The sequence below is a fragment of the Hypomesus nipponensis genome, chromosome 8 (assembly GCF_054491055.1).
Source record: "Hypomesus nipponensis isolate SF chromosome 8, ASM5449105v1, whole genome shotgun sequence".
NCBI classification, from domain to species: Eukaryota; Metazoa; Chordata; class Actinopteri; order Osmeriformes; family Osmeridae; genus Hypomesus; species Hypomesus nipponensis.
In genome coordinates, this window is record NC_140368.1 from 8,484,962 (window position 1) to 8,511,748 (window position 26,787).

Genomic DNA, 26,787 nt, shown 5'->3' on the forward strand with positions numbered 1-26,787 from the left:
TAAAGTAACTAAATGAATGTGATTGTATAGATTAACCGCTTAGCAAATTAAAAAGTACTCAATGTCAAGGCTCTGGTGATGCCCCGTTCTGTTTAGCTCAGGCTCAAGACAAACAGAAATATTAACTGCCAGTGTCTTCCAGCTGATTTGACAATGGGCTTCAGAGTAGGGGACGAAGAGTATTTACAGCTCCTTTGTCGAAAGACTGGGCAACCAGCATCCTCATGGGTTTGGAACCAGGTGAAACTATGAGAACACCATGTCTGTCGTCAGACCGTTGGGTAACCAGGGTTTGATTCCCATTGAGTGCTGCCTACATGCAGCGTCCCTCATATTGCAAAAAAAACAGCCATTGACAGAAGACAGGTAAATTGGTCCCCAACAGCTTAGCAGTGCTTGATAAGCCATTTGACGAGAAAACTACATATTGCATTTAAAATATGGAAATCACTGGCATTTTCCCTGGGATGGAATGACTTAAGGATAAATACTGGTGAGGATGGAAATGGGGTGCTGTGACGAGGGGTCCATTTGCACTGTTTAACATGCAGCATCGAGAGCATTTGCATGTGGGAGAATAAAGACCGTTCAGGAATGCACCAGCCTTTTCATTTATTCCCAGCATACATTTGGGCAGAGTGTGAGAACAGAGAGGTCTGTGTGTTGGGCATTGCAAAGACATATTGAGAATTCTCCACCGTCTGGCCCTTTTGGTGGGGGAAGAAAAGACAAAGGATGGAAAAAAAAGATCTACTTGAAAGAAACACAGAACATACTGATTATAGTAGCATAGGGTCACTGGCTTAGCTCGTCTTGAGGTTTTTTTGTTGATCAACAATGCGCTAATTCCTTTCAAGGACGGGAGTGAGTGGTGGGTGAGGGCCTTGAGATTCCTTTCCGAGAAGGGCTACTTAGCCAGGGGCCTTGGCAGCGGCAGGTCCGCTACACGGAGGACACGGTGCTGGGGGATCGGGCGCGTGTGAAGACGTGACCGTGAGCCCGCTCTGCTGAGTCCTCAGCAGCGTCCGAGCCGCGGCCCTCAGCCTGGAATTCCTGCTGTTCCACGGTTCTGCGGCAGACATACCTCAACCTCATTTGTCCCATACATAGAGCCTGCCAGTCAACAAGCCGACACTATATGTCTATGTACCTTCATTGACGAGGGGGAGTCACAGCTCCCCCACCCCCCTCGCTGAGCTGCACCACAGAGTAAACAAAGCGTCCGATTGGGCGGATATCCCCCCCCCCCCCCCCCTACTGTACTGTACTTTGCCTCTATCCACTCCGAGGCTTTTATCCAGAGATTAAGGAGGGGGGTTTAGAGACAGCTGAGGAGAGAGAGATCCAGTCTCTTTCCAGCTGCAAGCCAGATAGAAAGCAATCTTCGCCTTGTTCGGGAGACGGCGCATTGTTTGGAAAACAAATGGCTGGGGGGGAGGGGGGGGGGGATTGAGAGAGAAAGAGAGGGAGAAGAGAAAAAAGGGATGACGCAGACCTAGAAAAAGATGATGGCGGTGCAAGAGAGAGACGAGTGAGCGAGAGAAAGAAGTGAGCGAACTGGAAAAAAGCATCTCCGCCTATAAAATGCTTGACTCGTTGCTCTGCATATTTCATGCCAGCTCAACCTTACAGGGTATAGGAGGGGCAGTGCGGGCCGGGAGCAGTCCTCCGTCCTCTCCAACGTCTTCTCAGCGTACCTGGTTCACCATTTGTTTGTGTATGTTTGGCCTCCAGTCAAGGCTTTGGTGAACATTTCACTCCAAACTTGACTGCCTGTCAAAACGAGAGGGGCGGTGGCGGAGGGGAGCGGAGGGAGGGTGGAGGAGGAGGAGGGACGGGGGGGGGGAAGGAAGGGGGGTGAGTGCGTGTGATGACATTGAATGATGAAATTTAAGCCAGTGGAGCCACCAGCGGATCTGCTACAGGTGGCCAGACACCAAACACTGGGGGGCCCCCGCCAGGTCCCTTTAATGAGCCCCGAGCTGTCTGAGAGAACCCAACTCTGCCTCTCCTCCCCGTCTCCTGTCTTCCACGCTGCCTCTCTCCTCCTGTCAGGCACAAAGTGGTGCACCACAATCCACCCCCCCCCCCAGCCCCCCCCCTCCGCTTCACACAAAGTTCCGTTCCTTTCAGCGGACCGCACTGACCACCCAAGAGGGACTTAAATTAATCATAGAAACAAATCCTGAAAGTGGAGGTATTTTGGATCCGGTGGACACCGCCATGTTTGCCAGCATGTAGGCATCATGAGAGGGAAGATGACATGAGAAGAGATGGAATAATAATGTTTGCGCACGCGTGATCGCAATGAGGCGATCGATACGCGCAATGCACGTCCTTGACAGGTCCCACAGTTTTAGGGCGAATGGCGAAGCGGAATGAGTAGTCAGAAGGGTCTTGTGTATTTGAGGGGTTAAACTTGGTGTCATAAGACCGTGTCTACATATTCTAGAGAACACGGTGTGCTCAGAGAGCCCAGGAGGCAAACTCTGGCCAAAAGCGAGCAGACAATGCATAACCCCCGACTCATCCTGCAAACCCTGAGTCATCCTGGTGGGGTGGAACGTAGACACCTCATACGGCAGAGGAGAGGAAGAGGAGGGAGGAAAGCTTGTTGTTAGGCACGTGTGTGTGTGTGTGGGAGAGAAGATAAGCGGGGGGGGGGGGGGGGGGGGCTGAGGGACTCAGCAGTGGTAGGCCGCCTCGAGCAGAACTACGGGTGACTTCAGGAAAACGTTTGGTTTTAGTGACGCATGCAGTTCTTTGGAAAGGATATTTTATTTACTTCAAAAGTCAGGGAGGGCTGAGCGTAGGATCAGAGGTAGGGGAGGGGAGAAGGAGGAAGGAAGAGAGAGCCAGAGACTTGCTGATGGGAGATGATTTGGAATGAACTGACCTTTTAAAAGGCATCGCTAATCTAGTCACACGAAACAGCAATTTATGAGGGGGAGAAATGTTCATTTACTAGCAATGAGCATCTATCAATCACAATGACAGGGGTATACACTGGGGAGGGAGGATGGAGTGAAGAAAGGATAGGTGGGGGGGGAGGAGAGGAGAGAGAAAGCGAGGGAGGACAAGACGGAGTAAGGGAGAGAGAACGAAGGAGTGTGAGGGAGGGAAGTAGGGTGGTTTACAGAAAACTAAAGCGAGGGTTTGGGGTGCACGCAGTATCAATCAAACAGAGGCAGGGGCCTCGTTTAAAACCCCAACCAAATCAAAGCTCTGACCCCTCTGCCCTTCCTAACTTTTGTGGGCCCGTTGTGGCAAAACCATTTTTACCTGGCGCCGGCTAATTAGGCGGGGAACAGTTCTGTATGATTAATGTGTGGGTCGGGTAGGCGAGCGAAGGTCTCTCACACACACACACACACTTCCTGTAAATGTCCTACAACTAATGTTTAACTCGTGCACATGCATATGCATGGCATCCTAAGAGGCGTCGCGGTGTGAACGCCAGGAGGGATTAGGCACAGGTCCCATCCTGAGAGGCCCGTAATGATCATTTTACACGGCAGAAAGCTTGGCACTGCTAACGCGCCCATGAAACCATATCCGTTTTTTTTCCCTTGTAAGTGCTGTGTGACCATGGTAAACATGGCCGAGGAGTAGCGCAGAGCGGCGTCGGAGACGACCTCGCCTGCCGTGGCGTCGTCCACACAAGAGCCCTCGTGGACCAAGAGCCGTACCTACCACCTCTAGCTCCCGACACGAAACACAACAAACTGAAAACTTTGGATCGGACACCTTCCAAGCCTGTTGACATTGGTGGGCTAGGAGACATCTGGCATCGGGTTCCTACGTGGGTTGGAGGACATCCCACGCAGACCCAAGCACACACACACACACACACACACACAGCAGGTCTGTGCTCTGAAGTAGGTGCTTCAAACAGACCTGTTGGTCTGGACATGAGGGCCAACAGTGCATAGCTCTGCCAGTTGTTTTTCCACATACCCGACATGGCGCTGGTATCAGGCGCTGAAGCATGCTACTAACAATCCCAGCGAGAAACTAAACAAAGATGAAATAAACAGATGCCCCCCCACCCCCCCCAAAAAAAAATCTCAACTTACATTTCTCAAGCGCATCCATTGCAGCCCCCATTTCCGCCTGTTGGATGCTGTTGGAGTGACAAAGAGAAAGACAGCGTAAAAAGAGAGAAGAGAAAGGGTCTTTCGCATATTCAAAAGCTTTTTTTGTATTTATTCTAGTGGTGCGATAAAAAAAAGAAACGGGTTCTTAAAAAGACAGAGGATTAGAGGAAAGTGTTTGCTGAAAAAGCCCTCAACCGCACCATTTTCTGACTCCCTCCCTCTCCCTCCACCCCAATCCCAGGTAACTGGGTGCATCAGTCTCGGCAAGGTAAGCCCCTGGGCTGCTCTGCGTGGATCCTGTTTACGCATGCTATCCACCGGTCTCCCTCTGCATACATTACACATTGTGATCACAGACGAGCGGTTTGAGTGTTTGTGTGTGAGAGAGAGAGAGGGGTGGAATTGAGGCTTAAGACTAGTAAATATCTAAACAGCAAGCAGCCAGAGTTTCTATGGACGGGGACAAACTTATCGGCAGCTTAGAGATGGCGAGCGCTCTTTTAAGTACAAAAAAGGGGTTTGTGGTATACGGTGTGTGTAAAAGACGTTTGATGGGTTTATGTTTGGCTTCTCCTCAGCCGAGTTAAGTCAAGGGTTGGGGGCGGGGGGCTACCCTTCCTTGCCCCCCCCCCCCCCCTTTACCCTTTTCAAAAAAAGAAGAACCTAACCCTCTTCACTCAGTGCTGAATCCTATCGAAGTAGACCCAAGGCGAACTAAAACCTTGCTCCTTGGGAAGTGGGCCGAGAGGACGGCAGAGGAGAGGGAGGGGAACCCGAGAGGAGAGGAGCTGAGTGGAGAGGGGAGGAGAGAAGTGGAGCTGAGTGGAGAGGGGAGGAAAGAAGAAGAGGGAAGAGGAGCTGAGAGAAGAGGAGCTGAGAGGAGAGAAGAAGAGGGAAGAGGAGCTGAGAGGGGAGGAGAGAAGAAGAGGGAAGAGGAGCTGAGAGGGGAGGAGAGAAGAAGAGGGAAAAGGAGCTGAGAGGAGAGGAGAGAAGAAGAGCTGAGAGAAGAAGAGGGAAGAGGAGCTGAGAGGAGAGGAGAGAAGAAGAGCTGAGAGAAGAAGAGGGAAGAGGAGCTGAGAGGAGAGAAGAAGAGCTGAGAGAAGAAGAGGGAAGAGGAGCTGAGAGAAGAGGAGCTGAGAGAAGAGGAGCTGAGAGAAGAGGAGCTGAGAGAAGAGGAGCTGAGAGAAGAGGAGCTGAGAGAAGAGGAGCTGAGAGAAGAGGAGCTGAGAGGAGAGAAGAAGAGGGAAGAGGAAGGGAGGAGAAAAGAGGAGCTGAAAGGATAGAAGAAGAGGAGAGGAGCAGAGAGGAGAGGATAGAAGAGGAGAAGAGGAGCAGAGGAACACTTCACTCTATCTCTCATCCCTCCCCTCCTGTCGCCCATCCCGAGTGATGTTTCCATAATACCGCTTTATGTCAATTCGATAATGAATCGATTCATTTTCATTCTGCATAATGCCTCTCCCGATAGTGGCCACCAAGAGAGGAGGCCTTAATTGCTATAATAAACACCATCAATAAAACACAGCCATTATTCTACAGCCCATTAGCAGACAGCAGAGTTTTGGGGTGTGGAGCTGGGCAGAGGGATGCACCAGGGTCCTGTCTGCAGTCCCCAGCTAGCCAGCCCGACAGTTACCCACCTTGGACCCTTGCCGCAGCCAATCCTCTCCCCTTTGAAGTACACGGCTACCGTGTAGGTCCTTGCGTGCGACGGTCCCACGGTTTGAAGGGTCCTGTGACAAAACACACGGCAGAAGAAAAATGGGGTTAGAAGGAAAAAGAGAAGAAAAAAAAGAGGAGGATACAGGCTGTTGGTAGAGAAATCTAATAACACACATGAGAATGCTCAAGGACGCTCCGTGACATTGTCCTTCAGAAGGAAATACATTTGTAGAGAAAAAAGGAACCAGAAAAAAAAAAAAAAAGTTTTCATTTGGAGCAAATATAATTTGTCTCTGGAGGCTTGCTGAGGAGGAGAATGGGTCTTTTGATTCGTGATCCGTGCCAACACAGTACACACAAGCTTTTGGAGGGCCCGATGAGCAACAGAAAGGGGCCCCTGCAATCATCCTCTGATGGTGAAGATGCGTGTCGTGCCACACGTGACGAGTTTAGGAGAAAAGGCTTCATATTGGAGAATGACAATGTTCTACGGGATATCCTTTCAAGCTTTGGAGGGGTGCAGTGTGGGTTCAATACAGAATCATCAACAAGTGCAAGGAGAAAAAGAAAGGGAGGGACAAACGGCTCACGGAGTGAAAAAAATGTAACAACACAACAACAAGACGACACAAGATTAAGACAGTTATTTCATATTAAACATTTAAGAATGTGTTCGTCTATCAATTGGGCTCCATTTCAGCAGGGAAAGGGGAATACAAGTGTGCAAACAAAACAAGTTTTGTTTGAAATGTTAACATTTGCATAAACACACCCCACACACACAGGCTTGAGTTCCCTAAATTATTCACAGACAATTTACTTATTTCAGGAGACCTATTCATTTTTAATGCAATGTGGTCACTTATGGCACTTTATTAATTATTCAATTCTCTTTCTCACTTACAAATGAACAAGTACATGGCCTGTGCAGAACAAACACAAACTCTGCAACAAGGCAAGACGGAATCAAATCTCCACAGGGGAAGAAGAAGAAGAAAAAAAGTCACTTGGAATGAGAGCGTTGCTCAACAAAAAAAAAAAATGAGAAAAAAGGAGGTGAAACAAGAAATTCAGGAAAACATTAGGGGAGCCGTCAGCTTTAAGTGGCGTAGTGTGCAAGCATGACAACGAGTGCGAGAGGGTGAGAGAGAGGAAGTAAGAGTGCGAAAGACAAACTTGAGTGCTGTTAAGAGGGAACCAAGGCTAACACAACAGGGGCTCCATTTTGGTCTGAGGACTGGTGTCGGTTGCTGCTGAGAGACTGGCGGTATAGGCATCTGCTGTAAGAGGGAGAACATGTGCATCGTAATGGCTGTGTGTGTGTGTGTGTGTGTGTGTGTGTGTGTGTGTGTGTGGGTGTCATGTGTTTTGCTATCCCACTATGCTCAGTGGGATACCCTCAGGTAATGTGGGTGGTTGGAAGGTGAAGGGGTTTGACATGTGCAGTCAGGTCCAGTCTCCTGTACCCTACTGTACATGTTGGTACAGTGAGGTCCATTCTCCTGTACATGTTGGTACAGTGAGGTCCATTCTCCTGTACATGTTGGTACAGTGAGGTCCATTCTCCTGTACCCTACTGTACATGTTGGTACAGTGAGGTCCATTCTCCTGTACCTTACTGTACATGTTGGTACAGTGAGGTCCATTCTCCTGTACCCTACTGTACATGTTGGTACAGTGAGGTCCATTCTCCTGTACATGTTGGTACAGTGAGGTCCATTCTCCTGTACATGTTGATACAGTGAGGTCCATTCTCCTGTACCCTACTGTACATGTTGGTACAGTGGGGTCCATTCTCCTGTACATGTTGCTAAAGGGGTCCAGTCCTGAGCTTCTCTCCAGCTCAGAGCCCTGGACTCCGTCAACCTACTTTTGAAGTCTTTATCCAGCCTGGTTTACACTTGCCAGACCAGTTACAGACACACGTATCCACCCCCATAGACACCCACCCACCCACCCACCGACACCCACAGACAAAGGGACAGGATGGACAACGCCACTCATGACCTGTGATGATCAGTAACAGCCATGGAAGGGGCCAGACTGGAAACATTTGATGGGGTGGTGGTAGATGAAGATAACCTTGAGCCTACTGGGTGTGATAGCGCGTGTTTCAGTGCATCTAATCAATAGCTGGGTGGCTGCAGAGGAACGGGTTAGCGCCGGAACGCATCCGCTAACACCTCGGTGACTAAGCCAAAGGTGTCTCTGACGTGACGAGGAACAATCAAGTCACGAGGGGGCTGACTGTCACATTAACAAGCCCCCACAGGTCAAAGAGATGGAGAGAGAGAGAGAGATGCGGAAAGGGAAGGAAAGAGAAAGTGACAAGTGAAAAAGTGTCCGTCCGTGTGTGTATGTGTGGGCGTGTATGTGTGTGTGATGGGGGGCACATATAGTATTATCGTAAAATAGTATTTGCGTTGAAAATCAAAACACTCGTAGATTGTAGTGATAGATTCCAGCATTTGCACAGTGTGGAGTGAGGGTTTGTCAAAGGACATAACCTAGAGTGAACTGTGTGTGTGTGTGTACAGCATGTTTCTGTATGTACAGCATGTTTCTGTATGTATAGGGTGTGTGTGTGTGTCAGAAGGACTCACTTGTAAAGGGGGATGTCAGGCTCCTTGCCCTCAGTACGCAGCGTCAGGCAGCACTGCTGAAGCTGGGACTTAGGGTCGTTCCAGTCCTGGTTCAGAATAAACTCCTGCTCGCGCACACACACACACACACACACACACACACACACACACACACACACACACACACACACACACACACACACACACACACACACACACACACACACACACACACACACACACACACACACACACACACACACACACACACACACACACACACACACACACACACACACACACACACACACACACACACACACACACACACACACAAAATTAATACACAAAATACAGCAGTGGGTCCACAGTTACAAAATCCCCGTCCTTGCGCCACAGACACTTTCATGTCATCCCAACCTAGCTCTTTCACCCCCCCCCCCTCCCCCTCAGACCCCCCTCCATCTCTTCCACACTCTCTCACTGGTCTGCTCCCCTCTCTGGCTCCCTTATCCTACACACCCCTTCGCTCTTACTTGCATTCGCAGTCTCCATCTCAGCCTAGGGAGACGGTACAAATCACGGACTACTTAAGACAAAAGCGTGTGTATCCGGCCTGGCTGTAGAGAGAGAGGCAGGGGGAGGGTCCCAGGTGGATGGGCCCCGATACATTTCTCTTATCCAAGGGGACTTCTAAAAGCACTTCCATTAACAGAAAAGCAGCCTTGTTGTAAAATGGGAGACTTCAAATCTAGAACTGTCTGTTCCTATTAATTTTGTACAAAGAGTGGATCTGGTTCTGCTTCCAACCTCCTACCTCCCTCGACTCGCCTCCCCCCCTTTACTCTCCATTTCTACTTCTCTCTCTCTCCCTCTTTCGCCCCCCCCCCCCCCCCCCCCCCTGTCCTTTCCCCTCTACCTCTCAATGGGGCATCCACAGCCTTCTCTTCTGCCTTTAGCAGTCAAACAATATGCTGGTTTCCAAACCAGCACACAGGCTATATACACCCACACACACCCCCTCCTGAGTCGGCACGTACATGCACACCAATACATAATTACACACCACAGGAACAAAATTAAAATAAAATAAACAAGAAATGATCACCCCCCCATGTTTTTTTTTTCGTTTTTTTTATCAGAATTCTCCAAAGATAATAATAATATAAGCATGATGAATCCAGGCAGAGGGAAGAGAAGAGTGGGTGGAAGTAGAGGAGAGAACAACTTTCTTCCTTTTGAAAGTGGAAATGAGGTACCCTCCGCTGGGCGCCTGAGACGCCTGGCCAAGCCCCCCGGAGACGGCCCCAGAGACGGCAATTAGCATGGCGCATCAAAACGCTGCAGCAGACTGCTTCACTGACGAGAGCCCAGACTACTCTGTGACTGTTTTACCGGTGGAAAAAGACTCCTTCTCCCCCTCACCGCCATCCTTAACACACTACCTTAACCCGAGACACACACACACTTCTCAAAACGAGGGGATCGATTGCAATGCAGCTAACAAGCAGCTAGCAGTTTCCTATCAAAGGCTGGCAAAAAAAAAAAATGAAGAGAAAGGATGGACTGTAGATGCAGGAGCCCGTCATTTAAAGACCAAAGTCAAGCACCCACCTCACGCCTGCGTCAATGCTTGCGCCATTAGCGCTTTAGCTTTTACTCCCCATCTGCGTTCTCTTTCTCTCTCATTCTAAGTGCTCAGTGATCAAAGTGTGGTGGGGGAGGCGGGGGAGAGGGGTGGCCTTGGGCACGAACTGGCACTCACCTTCAGACGAGGGAAGAAGCAGACATTCATGAAGGTATGCACGTACTCCAAGTCCTTATCAATGTACAGGGCTGCGATGAAAGCTATATGAGAAAGGGAGGGAAAGGAGAGAGGAGACAGAGGAGTTACAACAATACAACATAAAAAAAGAGCAGAGGGGAAACCACATGAAAGGATGTTTCCTGTTCCTCAAAGGTATATAATAACACAAAGGTTTCCTTTCTCTTTTTTTATTTTCTTTGGAATGGTCAAAATAAAGTTTTTGAATGAAGGAGGGGCCAGGGAGGAAGAGAGAGAGAGAGAGAGAGAGAGAGAGAGAGAGAGAGAGAGAGAGAGAGAGAGAGAGAGAGAGAGAGAGAGAGAGAGAGAGAGAGAGAGAGAGAGAGAGAGAGAGAGAGAGAGAGAGAGAGAGAGAGAGAGAGAGAGAGAGAGAGAGAGAGAGAGAGAGAGAGAGAGAGAGAGAGAGAGAGAGAGAGAGAGAGAGAGAGAGAGAGAGAGAGAGAGAGAGAGAGAGAGAAAGAAGAGCGAAAGCAAGAGAAAAAGCATGTGAGTGATATGGTGGGTGATGGCATAGAGTTAGGTGAGTGTTAGTGGAAGTGACAAACACCGTTCCTCACCATGTGAACACAGACACGGAGCACCAAAAGCACCTCAGAGTAAGCAAGCTTCTGTTTGCATCGTCAGGAACGCCATTTAAAAACGTACGTGTATGCACATTTTTGGCTTTGCTTTTTCTATTTGATTCCATGCTCTTGTGTATGAATGTGTGCACGTGTTTGTGTGTGTGTGTGAGATCCTTTTGTGGCCTGATCTTTGAAGCACAGCTGGATGTTGTAACAATGCTTTCCACTTGAACCAGCTTTAGCCCTCGCTCTGGCTATTCTGACGAGTAAGGACTTGAAGGCCATGAGGGCAAATAGCCATCCTCCATATAGACTTGAGTTCAAACTCCAAAAGGTAAAATATTATTAAATTATCTGATATGTTTTTTTAATTTTTTTTTTAGATTGTGTCCAAATTCTGTATTTATATTTGGTTTACAGACTCAACCTCTGTTCTGAGAAAGACCATCACCAAACATTTAGGATGTGGAGAGAAAACAACATTTCCTAACATGTAAATATTGTAACATGTAAATATATGCAACACTGAAGACAAAGGTATTCCCCCCAAAAATAAACAGTCATATTGTTTATATTTGCATATTTCTTCAGGTCTCATGGCAAACTGAATTGGAGGGTTCAGTGAATTGGAAGACAAAGTGACTTGGATGGTGAACAATTCGATGACGAGCCAGTATAAAGAACCTTTGCTGGTGAAATTACTGGAGCAATCTACATACATACACACACAGGTGTTTGTAGTGTTGCTTTGGCAATATGGAAAGGTGGGGAAATCAAAAGAAGGAGAGAGAGAGAGAGACACAGACAGACACGTACACTCCAGCAGGTCAGCGAGGGTCTTGGTGCGTAGGGCCAGGGGACGCTTGGTCTTGTCGTTGGTGATGGCAAAGTCCTGCATGCCCAGTTCCTCTGCCACTTTGGCCTGGGTGCGGTTGTTCACCAGCGAGCTCCGCAGAAGCTTCTCGCAAACACACGCAAATAAATACATGACAAAATAAATAAACAAACACAAGGTAAAAGTGCATGCCCAGCCTAAACACACACACACACATACCCAACGACAAAGCATGGAGACAGGGCCCTGTATTGTCAGGTGGTTTGAGCTCTTGAATTTTACATTTGGATTCAAAGCTGAGCAGATAAAAACTGTGTTGGAGCGAGTTGAGTACATTTCCCCCATCTAAAAGAACCACAAATATGGTAAATATAGCTGGGAGATCAGAGGGAAAGAGAAACAGAGATGGAATTCTACCAGATGTCTTGGCTTGGTCTTGAGACACACACGTACACACCACATCCTGGCAACTACACACACACACACAGATGTAGACACACACTCGTACGCACACACAAATGCCCTCGTTGGGGAACATACACACACACACACACACACACACACGTGTTGAATGAGCACTTTTCAATTGGAGCTCCATTTGGGTTGCGTCTCCTCCGGGCTGCTGCAGCATACGCAGAGCTCTCAATGCTTTAGTGACGCTTCGCTGGAGCCTTTCATACTGTGATGTCACACTCCAACGACTACATAGCTAACAGCATATGCTTCAACTGTCCTCCTGTAGTTGGGCCAGTCATACGGCCGCTCAGGAAAGTGGATGATGGAATAGAATAAAAAGCTAAACGAAAGGAAGGAATAAATAAAACAAAACTTTTTTTTATTTTAATTTTTTTTTTACGGAACTGAAATGGTTTCGCCGCATCACTTCCAGTACAGCCCTGGTGGTGCATTGAGGCCATCGCTTCTCTGGAGTCCCACTTGCACACATTAAACACAACGTGCGTGTTCTCTCTCTCGACCACTCAGAATCACTGTCTCCCTCTCGATCTCTCACACACACACACACACACACACCTTCACAGATAAGAGTGAAGCGCCTGTCGTTAGGGGGAGGCAGTTTCCTGTCGCGACGGCATCCACCTTTCTCTCTCAGGCCCCTCCAACACAATAATAAGGGAGAGAGAGGAGAGAGGAGCTGAAGACCGATGAAGGGAGAGTATGTACAAAAGCCATGGGCAGTAATTGAAGATTGACCATAAGTCACTGCCTGCGACGGTCTAGATAATGAAGAGAGATGTCGGGTAAAAACCCTAGGAAGGGGGGTGTGAATGGGAGAACGATCAGGCAGGACAGCGAGTGCGCCGGAAAGAACGAAAGAACTGAGGCGGACACGAGCGAGGGGGAAAAGGAGAGCCAATGACGCGGGCCGATGCGGTCTCCCGCCGCATTCCAAGGAGCGCCCTTCAGTCAAGCGAGGTCGCGATGAACGTGGGAGGAGCAACGCTCTAGAGCCGTGCGCTACCATGGGGACGCGGTACGGTAGAAGTAAACCACATGCAGGGGTTCCCCACGCGTGCCACGGGGTGCTGTGACCCGGCGTGGCCACGCCCCCCTTACCGTCAGGTGGCCCTCGTGGTGGTCCGGGAAGTGGATGAACAGGTACTCTGTGGCCACCAGCTGCATGATGGAGTCGCCCAGGAACTCCATCCTCTGGTTGTGGCCCCTGGGGAAGACAAAGTAGGAGGATGGGCGAGGGGGGAGACATAAGAGCGATTAGGATGGAGAAAAAGCAGGAAGAGGTAGAGTCAACAAACAGAAAATGTGGTTAAAGCGAGTGGGGGGTTGGGGTTATGGATAGGTGTGTGTGTGGGGTGAGGTGTGGTGGGGGGGGTCAACAGGGTGAAAAGGGGGTGAGAGAGAAGAAAGAGGAGTGTGGTGGAAAATACAGTAAAATGGTAGAAAAGAAGAAGGAGCAGGTTGAAGAGGGGGCCGGGGGCAAATGGAACGACACAGACGCATAAACAAGAAGGAGAGTGGGGTGAGGAATAAGGAAATGGGGGTGAAATGGACGGACCGAGGAGGACGGGCAAAGAATGATAAAGAATGGAGAGAGATGGAGGACAGGTATCACGGGGAGGAGGGAGGGGGGCAGAGAGACAGAGAGAGAGACAGAGAGAGAGAGTGGGAGAACGGGGATGAGGTTATTCAGGTATGCAGCCTCAGGGCGTGAGTAGCATTAGACTCACATATTAATCTGTGAAGGCTTTTAGTTTCTCTCTCACCACCCTCTCCCACTCTCTCTCTTACACACACACACACACACACACACGCACGCACGCACACTTCAGGTAGAGCCCTGATGCACAGAGCCTCGACCGGACAGGCAGGCTGAGAAGCAGACAGACGTGGAGGCAGACACAGTAAGAAGCTAGAGGCCATTACCTTGGCGGTCTGCATAACACTGCAGTGAAAATACTCAATTAAAATGTAATGAAACACCAGCCTTGGATCAATGACATTGGCATTTTGAGAATAGGGCCCTTAGGGAGTTAGGTGGCTGAGCTGTTAGGGAATCGGGTTAGTAATCTGAAGGTCGCCAGTTCGATTCCCGGCCGCGTCAAAATGACATTGTGTCCTTGGGCAAAAGGCACTTCACCCTACTTGCCTCGGGGGGGATGTCCCTGTACTTACTGTAAGTCGCTCTGGATAAGAGTGTCTGCTAAATGTAAATGTAATATTTACAGATATGATGCAACTAACTATATCTGACACAGGGATACAAAAAAGGACAATATCTCGGGTTGAATGACCTTGAAGTACAGTTATGCATGTTCTTAATCTTTTTTACCCTAGACTGGGGGTATTGTACAGAATGCAGTACAGTGAGTGCTGTGGGCAACAGCAGCCAGAGTGCTGAACAGGGTCTGCAGCATTAGACTTAGCGTCAGACGCTGCTACAGTAGTCTTTAATTAAACAGAATTAAAGATTACTTTTGCAGATGTAGGCTGGTGCTCTGCCAGGACCAGCAGCGCACAGGCGGCGGTCGGGTGTGTGTGTGTGTGTGTGTGTGTGTGAGTGTGTGTGCCCACACTGACATGCAGATCCTGAACCACTGCAAGTGAGCCGTGACCAGGTGGGTGTGGGAGCAGTAAAGGCAGGGGTTGACATCAAACAAAGGTCAGAGTTTATCCTCCTCCATCTCAGGCACTAGGGCCTTTAATGTTCACTGGTGCTTTTTATGTATTGGTGTATGAAAAGTCCCCTCTCTCCCTCTCCCCTCAATATGGTTCATTAGGCAGGCTTGGGAAGGAATATGCTGTACAGTCCACACATTAATACTGCAATGATCACAGGGCTTGTCATGACGAGAAACCTATACCACAACACACTGGGGTCATGTGGTTGAGTGTTGAGAGAGTGAAAGTAAGATTTATTTCACTTTAACACACGTGCGTTCTTGATGAACCAGTGAAGGTAAGAGTAGTGTAAACCTCCTTGTCATTGAACCTCTGTGTTTTTTAATGACACGACAGACATAGTCTCTCACTGAAACATGCTGATGTGCAGTAGAATCTTTGTAAGACTAGTATGGTGCTCTTCAAGGCAGCCTTGGCTGCACCTCCAAGGGTTCAACATATTTTAAGACCACTGTAAAGCGCCAAACCCAAATCCATTGGAGCTATTTCTTTGAGTATTTCTTTCTCCTAGTGCTGCTAAACAAACGGGCGACACTGTTCATTGGTTCAGCCTCCAGACGACTGCCCAGACTTTCCAAACAGCCCAAGTCAACAGCTCATGTCTGGATGATCGTCATACATTACTCGGCTGTGCTTAACACAACACACTATTGAACACAATGAGGGAACGGTCTATTTTTGTGTGTTTCTTTCTTGTCCGTGTGCATGAGAGGAGAGAGAGATCGGAAGCATGCAAAGAAGATAGAGAAGTTGAGTGCGTGCGAGAGAGATCGACGGGAGAGAGGGCGCACAGGTCAAAAGACATAAAGCACTTTCCATGTGAAAGGCACAGAGACATGCACCCTCCTTCACTTGGACAGAGAAGGCACAATGCTGCAGGAAAAACCCGGTGAAATTGGAGTAAAGTGTGGAGCCCGGAGTCTTTATTCAGACTGACTTTGATCTCAAATACCTTTAACAGCCCCCTGAAGCAAGTGATAAGGACTGGGCCTTCCAAGACGACGACTCGATTCATCCTATAAAGGTCTCCCCCTTGAGTTCCGCTCTCTGGGAGTTCTGTTTCTTGAAAAATACCGTTCTCGGTAGTGCGTGTGTAGGTGTTTGTGAGTGTGTGAGTGTGTGTGCGCATGCGTGCTCTATCTAGTCTACCTGTTTCCGAGCCAGAGACCCCTAGCCATGTGCTGGCCAGCTGGGTGACCTCGCCATTCAATCATTCATTCATCTTGGTTTCAGCCAAGTACCTCTGATAGATACCTCATCTATCTATATCCGTTTTCTCCACAAGCTTGGCTTGACATTAAGCTTCTTAAGGTATCTTTCCGTCAGACAAGTGAAACTGATGTATTATGTGTCAGACAGCTCCCAGTCATTTGTGCATCACGTTGACTGTGCTGAAACTGGATGGTAGAGGACAGTGTGACTCTTGGGCTTCACATACGCCCAAATAACAATCCACGTCAAATGCCCGGGTTATCAGGTTCAGACTGTTTGCCTGGCGACATATTTCTACATGCTCTTGCATCTTAAAAAGCAGGGAAGGTTATGGTTTTGAGGAGCTTTTTTTTGTCATATTTGATTAAATATACTTCACATGCTGATAAACAAAAAAAATCCAAAGGTTTGACAGTAAAATTATATCAATCCGATATATCTGGGTGTCGCAGGACTGGTAATAAACACGACCAATAATAGAAGGGAGGACCTCAGACACTTAGTGATGACGTCACAGTGCATGCATCGCTAGTTTGATCGCAGAATTCCTAGTTGGCTTAAGCTACAGTTTTCACATTTATTATGCATTGCATTCCATAAAGCTAATCCAAACAATATGGCAAGAATAACAAGGCTCATGAATATATTGTGACCGGGCCCAGTTTTTGTTAGCCAGCAGACATTAGAAGTAAGGTAAATATACAACCTTGAGTGATTTGAAATACGTAATCAAACTATATCAAAATCCTATTCATATTCATTTCATGTAGGCACACAGCTCTGACTTCTGACTGCAATTGTGAAGCCATGGCAGCGTATGTATGTATGTATGTATGTATGTATGTATGTATGTATGTATGTATGTATGTATGTATGTATGTATGTATGTATGTATGTATGTATATATATATATATATATATATATATATACATACATACATACACACACTTTTTATGTATTTATATGCATATATAAATCTTGGTAATAGTATTGATCTTTAATTCTTTAATGCAATGCAAGACACTTACCTAAGCCTACATTAGTGTGCTGGGTGAAAAAGCAAGTAGAGGAAGCTAACCTTGACAAGCGAACACTCCCCTCAACTGCACTGGCCATGAGTGGGAGAGGCTCTGACATTGAAGTGATGGATTAAAAAACGCACACGCACGCACACACGCAGTCTTTGTGTTAAATCTAAAGACATTCACTGAATACAGACTACTTACATACTGAATACAGTTAAATATTGTAGGTGAGCTGTCAAGCCTAATTTGGCAGAACTGTCATGCTCACTATTGTGTTCTGAAGCCTCAGCAAGCTTCTGCAGCTTGCACTGTAACCTCTCAACCCTTCACACCAGGAAGTGCCTACACACCAGGAAGTGCCTACACACCAGGAAGTTCCTAAAGCATAGTGACCCAATGAGAATGTGCAACATAATAATCAAGTAGCAAAAAGGTTGTATTCTTTACATATGCAGACCAGGTACATAATTGATACGTATTGTCTCACGTTTTACTGTAGAGTAGTTGTTGAAATGCTCTATTCATACTGTTCACAGGGAGATGATGGCATGATAAATGAAATGAATCATCCGACGTTTGATTGATATTCAAATTCATGGGGATGTGGTTACCCGGTCGACATACAAACGCTTTTGATGAAGTGTTCGATAGAAAAGTAGTCCATTGGTCAGCTGCTCCTGGACCCGGGTGTCTAAGCCCCATGTCAACCTACACTGCAATAACGTGAGGACACAGAAGCACCACTGCGTTGGTAGGCAACACACCTTGAAGCTTCCAAGTCAATGGAACGCAAACAATCAGAGATTTAACTATGAACAAAAGCATGTGCACGGTTTAAATGAAAGGCAACGTGCCTCGAGGAATAAACAGCACAATTAATCCACAGAGAAAGACAGAAAGAGTAACAGCAAGAGAGAGAGAGAGCTTCAAGAGAATGAGAGTGCAAGAGGTGGAGCCACAGAGTGTGAGAGAGAGAAAGAGAGAGAGATAGAGCGAGAGAGAGATAGAGCGAGAGAGAGAAAGAGAGAGAGATAGAGCGAGAAAGAGATAGAGCGAGAGAGAGCGAGAGAGAGTGAGAGAACAAGCGAGGGGTAGAATTTATAGCCGAGGTCTCGGACTAAAGCCAGTAAGTATAATCAACAGCATTTTCAAACTCAATTTCCCAGGGGGCAGTGGGCCACGGACCTCACAACCCGAGGCGGGCAGCAGATAAAGGGGCTTTTGCGTCCCGTGGGGCGGTCAGGGGGCAGAAAAAGCCCCAGGATTAGGCACGGGGCCAGCAATGTGTTAAAGAACCTATCAATCTCCAGGCAGAGAATCACCAGACTGCTCTGGCCATGCATGCCCAAGACACTCATATAAATGTCTCATCCAAGGGGCTGAAGAAATATGGACGGGGGAAGATGGATGAGGTCCAGTGCAGGAGAGCAGAACTCACCGGGACGACCACGTCCCGTAGAGCGGCTGGGACGACTCGCGCGGAACCGTGGTGGGTGTTTTGGATGACGTGCATGCACACAGTAGACACACGCGTGGATATTCCAGGAGTACTCACAAGGTCAAGTGGTTGAAGCCTACAGTCCTCAGGGTGAAGGCTCTGGCCAGCAGGCGCACGTGTGTGAAGAGCACTCCGATGGCCTCCTCGAAGTCTGTCAGCTTCTGAAGCACCGGAGACGTCTCAATCAGCTGTCTGTCGGTCTGGGGCTCCTGGACCTGACCACACACACACACAAGGTTTTGAGGGAAATGCGTTACCGGTACTTGGACACAAAGGAGTGTAGCCTGTGCATGCAGTTGTCATGGCAATGGGTGTAAACACAGCGCTGGTGCCCATCATCATTTCCTGTTGACACCTTTCCTGTCACATCACTGACAAAATAAGCCCACACCGACATCTGGGATTCACTGGTTAATTATCAACATTGGTGACAGTCAGAGAACCGGAGACGAAACATGAACCAACCCAGGTGGATCCCGCAAGAGCCTAATTGAAATGTTACGGCACTCGCAAATCGGGTTGCGGATCAAGGTTCAGGGCTAGTTCTGTGGCTTTGGTGGTACATTAGACGAACAAGACATCTACGAAAGGGATGGTGTTTTACAGCTCACATCCTTATTAGGAAAAAGGAAAACATTTAAAATGAGTGCGTGTGTGTGTGTGTGTGTGAACACACGTTAAATCTGGAGTTTCCATGTGGGTGAATTAATTTGAGTGGAGACAGCATCTAATTGGTCTCCGCTACACTAAGTTTGACCAAGACATTTTCTCTGGCAAACAAGTCGGTTTAACAGTGGGCAAAATCATTTTAAGTGGAGTTTCGGGAGAAATAAATAAATAAAGAGAAACCACAGCCAATGAAACACTGTTAGCATGAATCATTTTACTGTAAATATATACAAATGCTGTACAGACACTTGGAGAACGTTGAACTTCTAAACAGCTTTACCGCAACAATTTACACTTGGAGCACACACAGATAAATTGTGAGCTAGTCATAATCTCAAAGTTTGGAGCAAAGTTGTTAATATTCCAGAATAAGGACTTCACAGTTCTCACGTAAAACCCTTGGGTCAACCTACCACATACTGTGGAATCCCACGACCAAAGTATTTTTAAAACGCTGCACTTTAATTGGAAGCACTCGGGTAATGTCATGGTTCCAACTTCTCACTTCGCTCAAAGAAACATTTAATTCTTCAGCCTCCTTAATTAGCGAGGGAGCGTTGAAATGCCAGGCGTCACTGTGGACAGCGTGACTGAGGAAGAGGCCGTTCGCGGGCGTTGGCATGACGTGTCCTAAGCCTGGCATTTGAAGGAAGAAGTTGTGTGACCCTGTGGTCTGACTGACGCGCCTGTCAAAAGGATCCTTGGCAGGAATGGCCATATCACCGATACCAATGCTTCCAAAGCCAAAAAAATCTATCATTCATTAAGGAGTTTATGTTCAGATCACAACCGAGAAATCAAATTGGTTTGGAGAGATGAGAACAATGTTAAACCAGATTTGAAAAAGCATGTTGACCAAGAAACATTTGATCGAGCTCTGTAGAACAAAGCCCCCAGCTGTCTTGACGCAAACGCCAACTTTCCTTTCCTGTCTCCGTGGCGATGGCAACAGACGGGGGCTGTACTGGTATTGAGCGACAGAAAGACATAGGCCCCGCCCATACCAGCCGGCTCCACCAACCACAGACGGTAGGAGATGAAAGAGGAAGTATGAGGCTATAGATGTGTGTGCCCATACACCAAATATTAAGTCGACCAACCGTCAAATGTCTTTGAAGATGATTTCTTCCTTTCGATGGAAACTGCTCAGCGGCACAGTGAGAAGCACACTACTAAGCAAGAGTGGATGGGCCGGAAGTTCAACATGGCGCTGACTATAGGTTGGGTTTTGCAAGCTTCAATGTGCCACCGAGAGCTTTCCATAGAAACTAACGGGACGTCATCTTAAAACAGCGTTGATGCGTGGTCTATTTAATAAGAGGTTTATGTGCATAACCCACAACATCGACGGTGACGCAAACACATGCACACCAGATGAACACGCGTGACTACTAAACATACTGCTCTGGCGGGAAAAGCAATTGGTTGTTAGCAAGACCAGGGGCCTTGTTTGCTCTGTATAGGGCTTGTTTAGGACCTCAGAGCCTTCACCATTTTGCAACCCTCTGTTCTTGGCTACAAGATTGTATCAAACTCAATATAAGACTGTTCCTCACTTGTTACTTGGTAGTGTTAGGAACCAAATGTCAAGCAGGGAAGCAAATTGACATCAACACATGCCACCCTACAGAACACACCATACCTAATTGTATCACCCCTCTCTCCTTAGTCAGGAAAAACAGCCTTGAAGCAGAGCCCCTGGATGTGATGCTGGTTCTCTACTCGTAGGCTATTTGAATCATCCAGAAAGACAGTTGGGGTGGTGGGGTTACAATCCCACAACAGAAGATCACTGAGGCCCTGTTACTATCTTCATCCATCCGCCCGGAGAGCAGCTGTCTGCACAGGCTCCGTAGGCTCGCAGGACGAGCCGGAGACGAGGCCGCCCACGAGCGACCACACTGGGGCCACAGCAGGGCGCTCCCACCTCGGGCCTGCACCCTCTAATGAGCCTGCCGAGCGAGCAACGGCGGTCCCCGCCCACACCGTTGTGAGTTCCCAACCTCCTGCCCAGCTGCCGCGGGGAGGGGGATTCTCAGAGCCGACAGGAGAACGCCGGTGGTCTGAGGGGTTGGGTATGAGCTTACAGCGGTGGAACATTTATAGACCTAGGGCCTAGTTGCATAAAAACAGACTTAAATGTAACTTAAAGTCCACTTCAATTTCCCTGTTGCATTAAGCTTCACCAGAGTGACTAACGTAAGACCTAGATAGCCTGTTGCGCTTTTTTTCGCAAAAAAAAAAAAAAAAAAAGATGATGGACAAAACAGCGACACGACATCTAAAGATTGCTGCAAACTTAAATCTGTAGGAAGAATACTATTTGTACAAGTTGTCTTATTAACAAATAGTGTATGCGTTTATAACCTTAATTTAACCCCAACGGTAGTTCCATTTATTAACTCCAACGCAGATGGCTAGCGTTGATTAAGTGAGTTGTTGTCATCTACTCACTTTTTAATAAAATGACATTTTAGTGGAAAAAGCCGACCCCAGGTAAAATTGTCTGCAGTGAAAATTAACCAACTTAATTCATTTTCTAATAAATTATGCTAAGATAATGACGTACTAAAAGATCGTTGGCATAGCAACTAAGTCCTTGCCACAAAGCTTGGGGACAGGTGGCAAACTTTTCTACCTCAAATTGAGTCAGTCTTACTATGTAGACAACAGACAGGGTTAATTAGACAAGTCTAACCTGACAATTTAAGACAGTCTAAGGCCAAGACTAGACTTAAACTAAGTTTATGCAACTGGCCCCTGGATGTGGGTGTGGCCTCCACGTGACATGTCATAGCAGGACTGCTGTTCCAGGACAGGGTCCAGCTGGGCTGGGTCTATTTCAATGTTATAGCTGATCCTGAATCTGCCGTCCTACTTCCATACCTTGAAAGGCCATCTAACCTGTTCACAACCACAGGCTGACACACTGGTGGAGCAGGACGTGTGTAATGATCGCATTTGAATGATGCTCATTTGAGTGTGTGGCGTTTGATGGGAAACGGATTGACAGTGACTCACTGGAAAGTGTGAGCGTGTTGAAACAGCTTTCTTAATCTCAGAGACAGAAACACGCGCAGGCACACACACACGCGCACGCAAGCTCTCAAAGGGATTTGGAGTCAAACATGTATATGCAAAAGATGTACATGTGCAAACACTTCGACAAACGTGCCACACGCGCGCAGGCATCAGGGGGACAAGTTGAAAAGACGGTGTGCGTACACACACACACAAACACACACACAAACACACACACACAAACACACACACACAAACACACACACACAAACACACACACACAAACACACACACACAAACACACACACACCAGTGAGGGGAAGGCAGGCTGACGGTCCCTTGAGGCCCCATGTGATTTGGGACTGTAATCCTGTTACAGCATCTTTGATCTGTTCCTTCAAATCCTAATTTCAAACAAATACCCCTCTCTCCACTCCCAATGTTTCCGGGCAGATCATGCAAAGCAAGTAGAGTGAGAGAGAGAGGTGTATGTTGGAGTGTTAGACAGCGACAGAAAAGTGTTTGTGAGAGGGAATGAGTGAGACAGAGAGCGTCTTGTGATAGACAAAGAAATGCAAGCACACAGATCTGACATTCAGAGGGGCAAAGGCATACAAAATAAGACATGCACAGAAGGAAAAACTTGATGTCTGCATCTGTGCATGTCTTTTTTGTATTTTCGTTTGCTCTTCTGAATGTGTCTGTGTGTTGGAGAGTAAGTCTGTGTGCTTGGGCTGGTCAACAAATGCAAAATGTACAGCCTGACGAATATTGCCTTCAATACATAATACACTGTACATGGCTGTGTACTGTATCTGAAGGGGGGAGAGCATTAAACATGGGAAATAAATGTGAACCAACCTGCAGTGGGTGACGAGGGTAATTGAGCCAAACCTCTCGCAGGTCCTTAAGAGAGAGAGACAGAGAGAGAGAGACAGAAAGAGGGATGAGAAGAGTGATTACTCAGTGCTCTAAAAATGGGACCATCAACACATCCATGGAGGCAGAGACGATAGAGTGAGCCAGCATCTCGTCGGACTGCTCCACACTCCATCCAGTCCGCCCCAGCCCCTTCACCCTCTCCATCAGATTTGGCATCCGCTCTTCTTTCCCTCCCTCTCCTCCTCCCCAGTCTACATCACCCCCCGCCTCTCTCATTTCCAGCAATTCCCCCCCCCACGTCCTCCCGCGTCCTTCGTTTGAGGCGGGAAACGACTCGCAGCGGCGCTCCGCTGGCCACCTCCGCGGCTCCGCTCGGACAGGCCCATGTCACGCCGCCCCGTCTCCCCGGGCGACGAGGAGCGGAGGCGGAATGGAGAGGCGTGGGCGCCAAGGGGAGGCGACCGGACGCGCTGTGACCCGCACGCGTGCACCTCACCGACTGCGCCCCTCTGACTGCTCGCCCGCCCCATTGCCTTGACGTCTACGGAAACTGCATGCGAGTGCTCGATCAGGTGGATGAAAACACCTCCGCCGCTTCTCCGTCCAGGTGGCCTAACATCCAGGCAGGCGCTAAGTACATCTAAAGTGTGGGATGGCAAGGCGGTGAGGTTGAGGACAACATCCCATGTGGCGATCAGCGAGGCAGCCTTGTTCAAAGACGAGACCCCAACGGGGACTAATGGAGGCTGGTGCTGGCGAGCTCATTCTGCCAACCCAGGCACGTCAAATGAGAAGGAGCCACACATATCTGCACACACACACACACACACACGAGCACGCACCTGCACACATATACACAAACACACACTCACACCCACACCCAGTTAGGCAAAGGACAATGTGCCTGTTTCAGATCAAGGCATGTGATTTAAAACCTGAGTGTGGGGTGTTTTCTGGGTTACACTTTTTTTTATCCCCCCCCCACCACCACCACCACGACCTACCCACTTCTTCACAAAGCAAGATGCAATTATAGAGTCCTAAACCATGGTGTGTTTGGATGAATCACTAGCATTGGGAGGATGCTGCACTCTGGCTCCAGAATTAAAATCCTCCCTCTGTCTCGCAAACATGCCTATTTGAATGGCAATGACTTCTGGTGGCGTTGGAAACAAACCGTGAATAAAAACAGGCGTCAGGAGAAGGCGGGTGATAACTATTTGAAACCTGGTGGCTTCAATCAGCCGGCCTGGAAAGCTGACATACCCGCCCTACCTGCTCCACAAATACAGTCAGCCAGCAAGCCAACCAGCCGGTCAAAGCAGTCAAACAATCAGGCGGACAGCAGGACAAAGCCTCCAAAAATACTGCATAATGTTTGGCTAATTGCACTGATTGTCCTAATGTTCTGCAAAGGTTAAGATAGCTCTTGTCACTGTGGGAGTGAGAGCTGTCTGATTCCAGCAGGGACTCCTAGACCTCTATGACTGGACCTGAATGGCGCTCCTCTTAAACTGGTCTCCAGACACGAAGACTGAGCTCCATCTGCTTGTCAAACTATTCATGGAAGATGCTTTTGTGGTGTGAGATCAGGTGGAGATCAATAAATAAGACCCAGTCCGGCTGCTGAACAACATCAGCCACACAAAACAGACCTGGACCAAGACATCTAGCAGACTGCCTTTCCAGGCTATGTCCTTTCAGAGAGTGTGATTGTATATTGGGACTCTTAAGTGTGTTTTGAATAACGTTCCCTATGTGTTTGTGTGTGTGTGTATGTCAACATGTGTGTGACTACTGTATTTTCTAAGCTCCTTCTGTGAAGGTCACCTAAGAAAAAGGAGAAAAACACAACACCAAACACTGTGTCAGACACAGGTTAGAGGGGAGGGAAGGGGGGGGGGGGGTAGTGTTACAGGCAGAGCGATAGAGAGAAAGACCAAGAGAGAGACCTTGACAGAGAAGGAGGGCTGGACTGAGAATGCACTCGATGGATTGGGAACGCTGTTGTACAGTGAGTGTTGGGACGGCCTTTTGTCACATCATTTACAACTTGCTCTGCCATCACAGGTTCAGAGCCCACCTCGCCTATGGGAGCACACAAAAAGAGAGAGATGGAGAAAAGGAGGAGGGGACAGACGGGAACGGGAGGGAAGCAGGAATAGATGGAGGAGAGAGGGAAGGAGGGATGGCAGAGAGAGGGAGGGATGGAGGAGAGAGGGTGAAAGGAAAGGATGGAAGAAAGGGAGGGGAGGTGGAGTACACTAAACAGGGGAGGGATGAGGAGAGGGATGGAGGAGAGAGGAGGGATGGATGGAGGCAAGAGGAGGGAGGGGAGGGATGGAGGAGACAGGAGGGGGGAACGATGGAGGAGAGGATGGGGAGAGGGATGGAGGAGAGAGGAGGGATAGATGGAGGCGAGAGGAGGGAGGGGGGAACGATGGAGGAGACAGGAGGGGGGAACGATGGAGGAGAGGATGGGGAGAGGGATGGAGGAGAGAGGAGGGATGGATGGAGGCGAGAGGAGGGGGGCGGGATGGAGGAGAGACGAGGGGGGTGGGATGGAGGAGAGACGAGGGGGGCGGGATTGAAGGGGAGAGGGGGCGGGATGGAGGAGAGACGAGGGGGGAAGGGATGGAGGAGAGACGAGGGGGAAGGGATGGAGGAGAGAGGAGGGGGGAAGGTATGGAGGAGAGAGGAGGGGGGAAGGTATGGAGGAGAGAGGAGGGGGGAAGGTATGGAGGAGAGAGGAGGGGGGAAGGTATGGAGGAGAGAGGAGGGGGGAAGGTATGGAGGAGAGAGGAGGGGGGAAGGGCTACAGGCGGGTGCCTGAGGCAGCCGTACAACCAAAAAAACAAGCTGCCGAGACAGCCATGGTGACCACCTCTTGTTGTCACGGCAACCTGTGTCATGTTTGCGTGAGGGACATGGGGTGAAGAGAAGGGAGGGAAGGAAGGAGGGAGAGAGGAAAAGAAGGGAGGGAACAATAAAAAAACCTTCCATTAGTATTTGAGCACCACAAAAAGATCACCATTATGGCAATTACCACTCCCAAACATAATACCTTTGGAAATACAGAGGTAACTGTGGAAACGTACAAAATCTGCACGTCTTCGGGTGGATCCACCGCCGGCAAGATAAAGAGGTCCTCAAATACAACCCATGACACCAACTTCACTAACACACCGGCCAGCGAGTCGTTCAGTTCCCTGCCACCTCCTCTGGGCTGTGGCGTTCAATTTCCTTTCGCCATCGTGAGCTCAGACGCTCCTACTGTCAGCCATACGACAGAAAGAGAAGGTGAAGGGAAGCGACAACATACCTTTGGTGTCGTGGGAGACGAGCATAAATGTCAAACCAATTAGCGGAATCGTGGAGAAATAAATTCACTGGAGACTGTCTGGTCGGCGCGGTCTTGATGCCAGACCAGCATATGTGCAGACGTGCTCAAATCTGTTTGTACCCCTCCACAAATAAAACGAACAATGTACAATTTACTCTGAAACTGACTACAGTAATTGGCATCCACCATTGTTAATTCCATTTGTATTAGAACCAGACTTGACTCTTGTTTCTAACACAAAAATGAATAAACAATAAAACATATGAAAGTGGCATTGGACACAAATGATGGGACCCTGAACCTAATATTTAGTTGCACAGCCTTTAGAGGCAATCAATGCAATCAAACGTTTTCTGTAGTTCTCACTGAGACTTGTGCACTTGTGAGGTAGTTTGGCCTACTCTTGCTGAGCAAAC

General features: G+C 48.4%; 1 protein-coding gene across 3 annotated transcripts in view; it reads right to left on the reverse strand.

Moving 5' to 3' along the window:
- Positions 1-26,787, reverse strand: part of drosha (drosha ribonuclease III) — a 62,505-nt gene that overhangs the window by 1,096 nt on the left and 34,622 nt on the right. For 2 of the 3 annotated variants that reach the window (XM_084703042.1, XM_084703041.1), the window contains exons 24-31: positions 23,008-23,052; positions 18,514-18,671; positions 13,140-13,245; positions 11,546-11,687; positions 10,107-10,189; positions 8,363-8,466; positions 5,738-5,830; positions 4,077-4,123 (exon numbers count right to left, since the gene is read on the reverse strand). In XM_084703042.1, the coding sequence (XP_084559168.1) occupies positions 4,077-4,123; positions 5,738-5,830; positions 8,363-8,466; positions 10,107-10,189; positions 11,546-11,687; positions 13,140-13,245; positions 18,514-18,671; positions 23,008-23,052 (778 nt within the window). Of the gene's footprint in view, positions 1-4,076; positions 4,124-5,737; positions 5,831-8,362; positions 8,467-10,106; positions 10,190-11,545; positions 11,688-13,139; positions 13,246-17,349; positions 17,672-18,513; positions 18,672-23,007; positions 23,053-26,787 lie in introns of those variants that run through there. The other variant, XM_084703043.1, reaches the window with a different exon arrangement.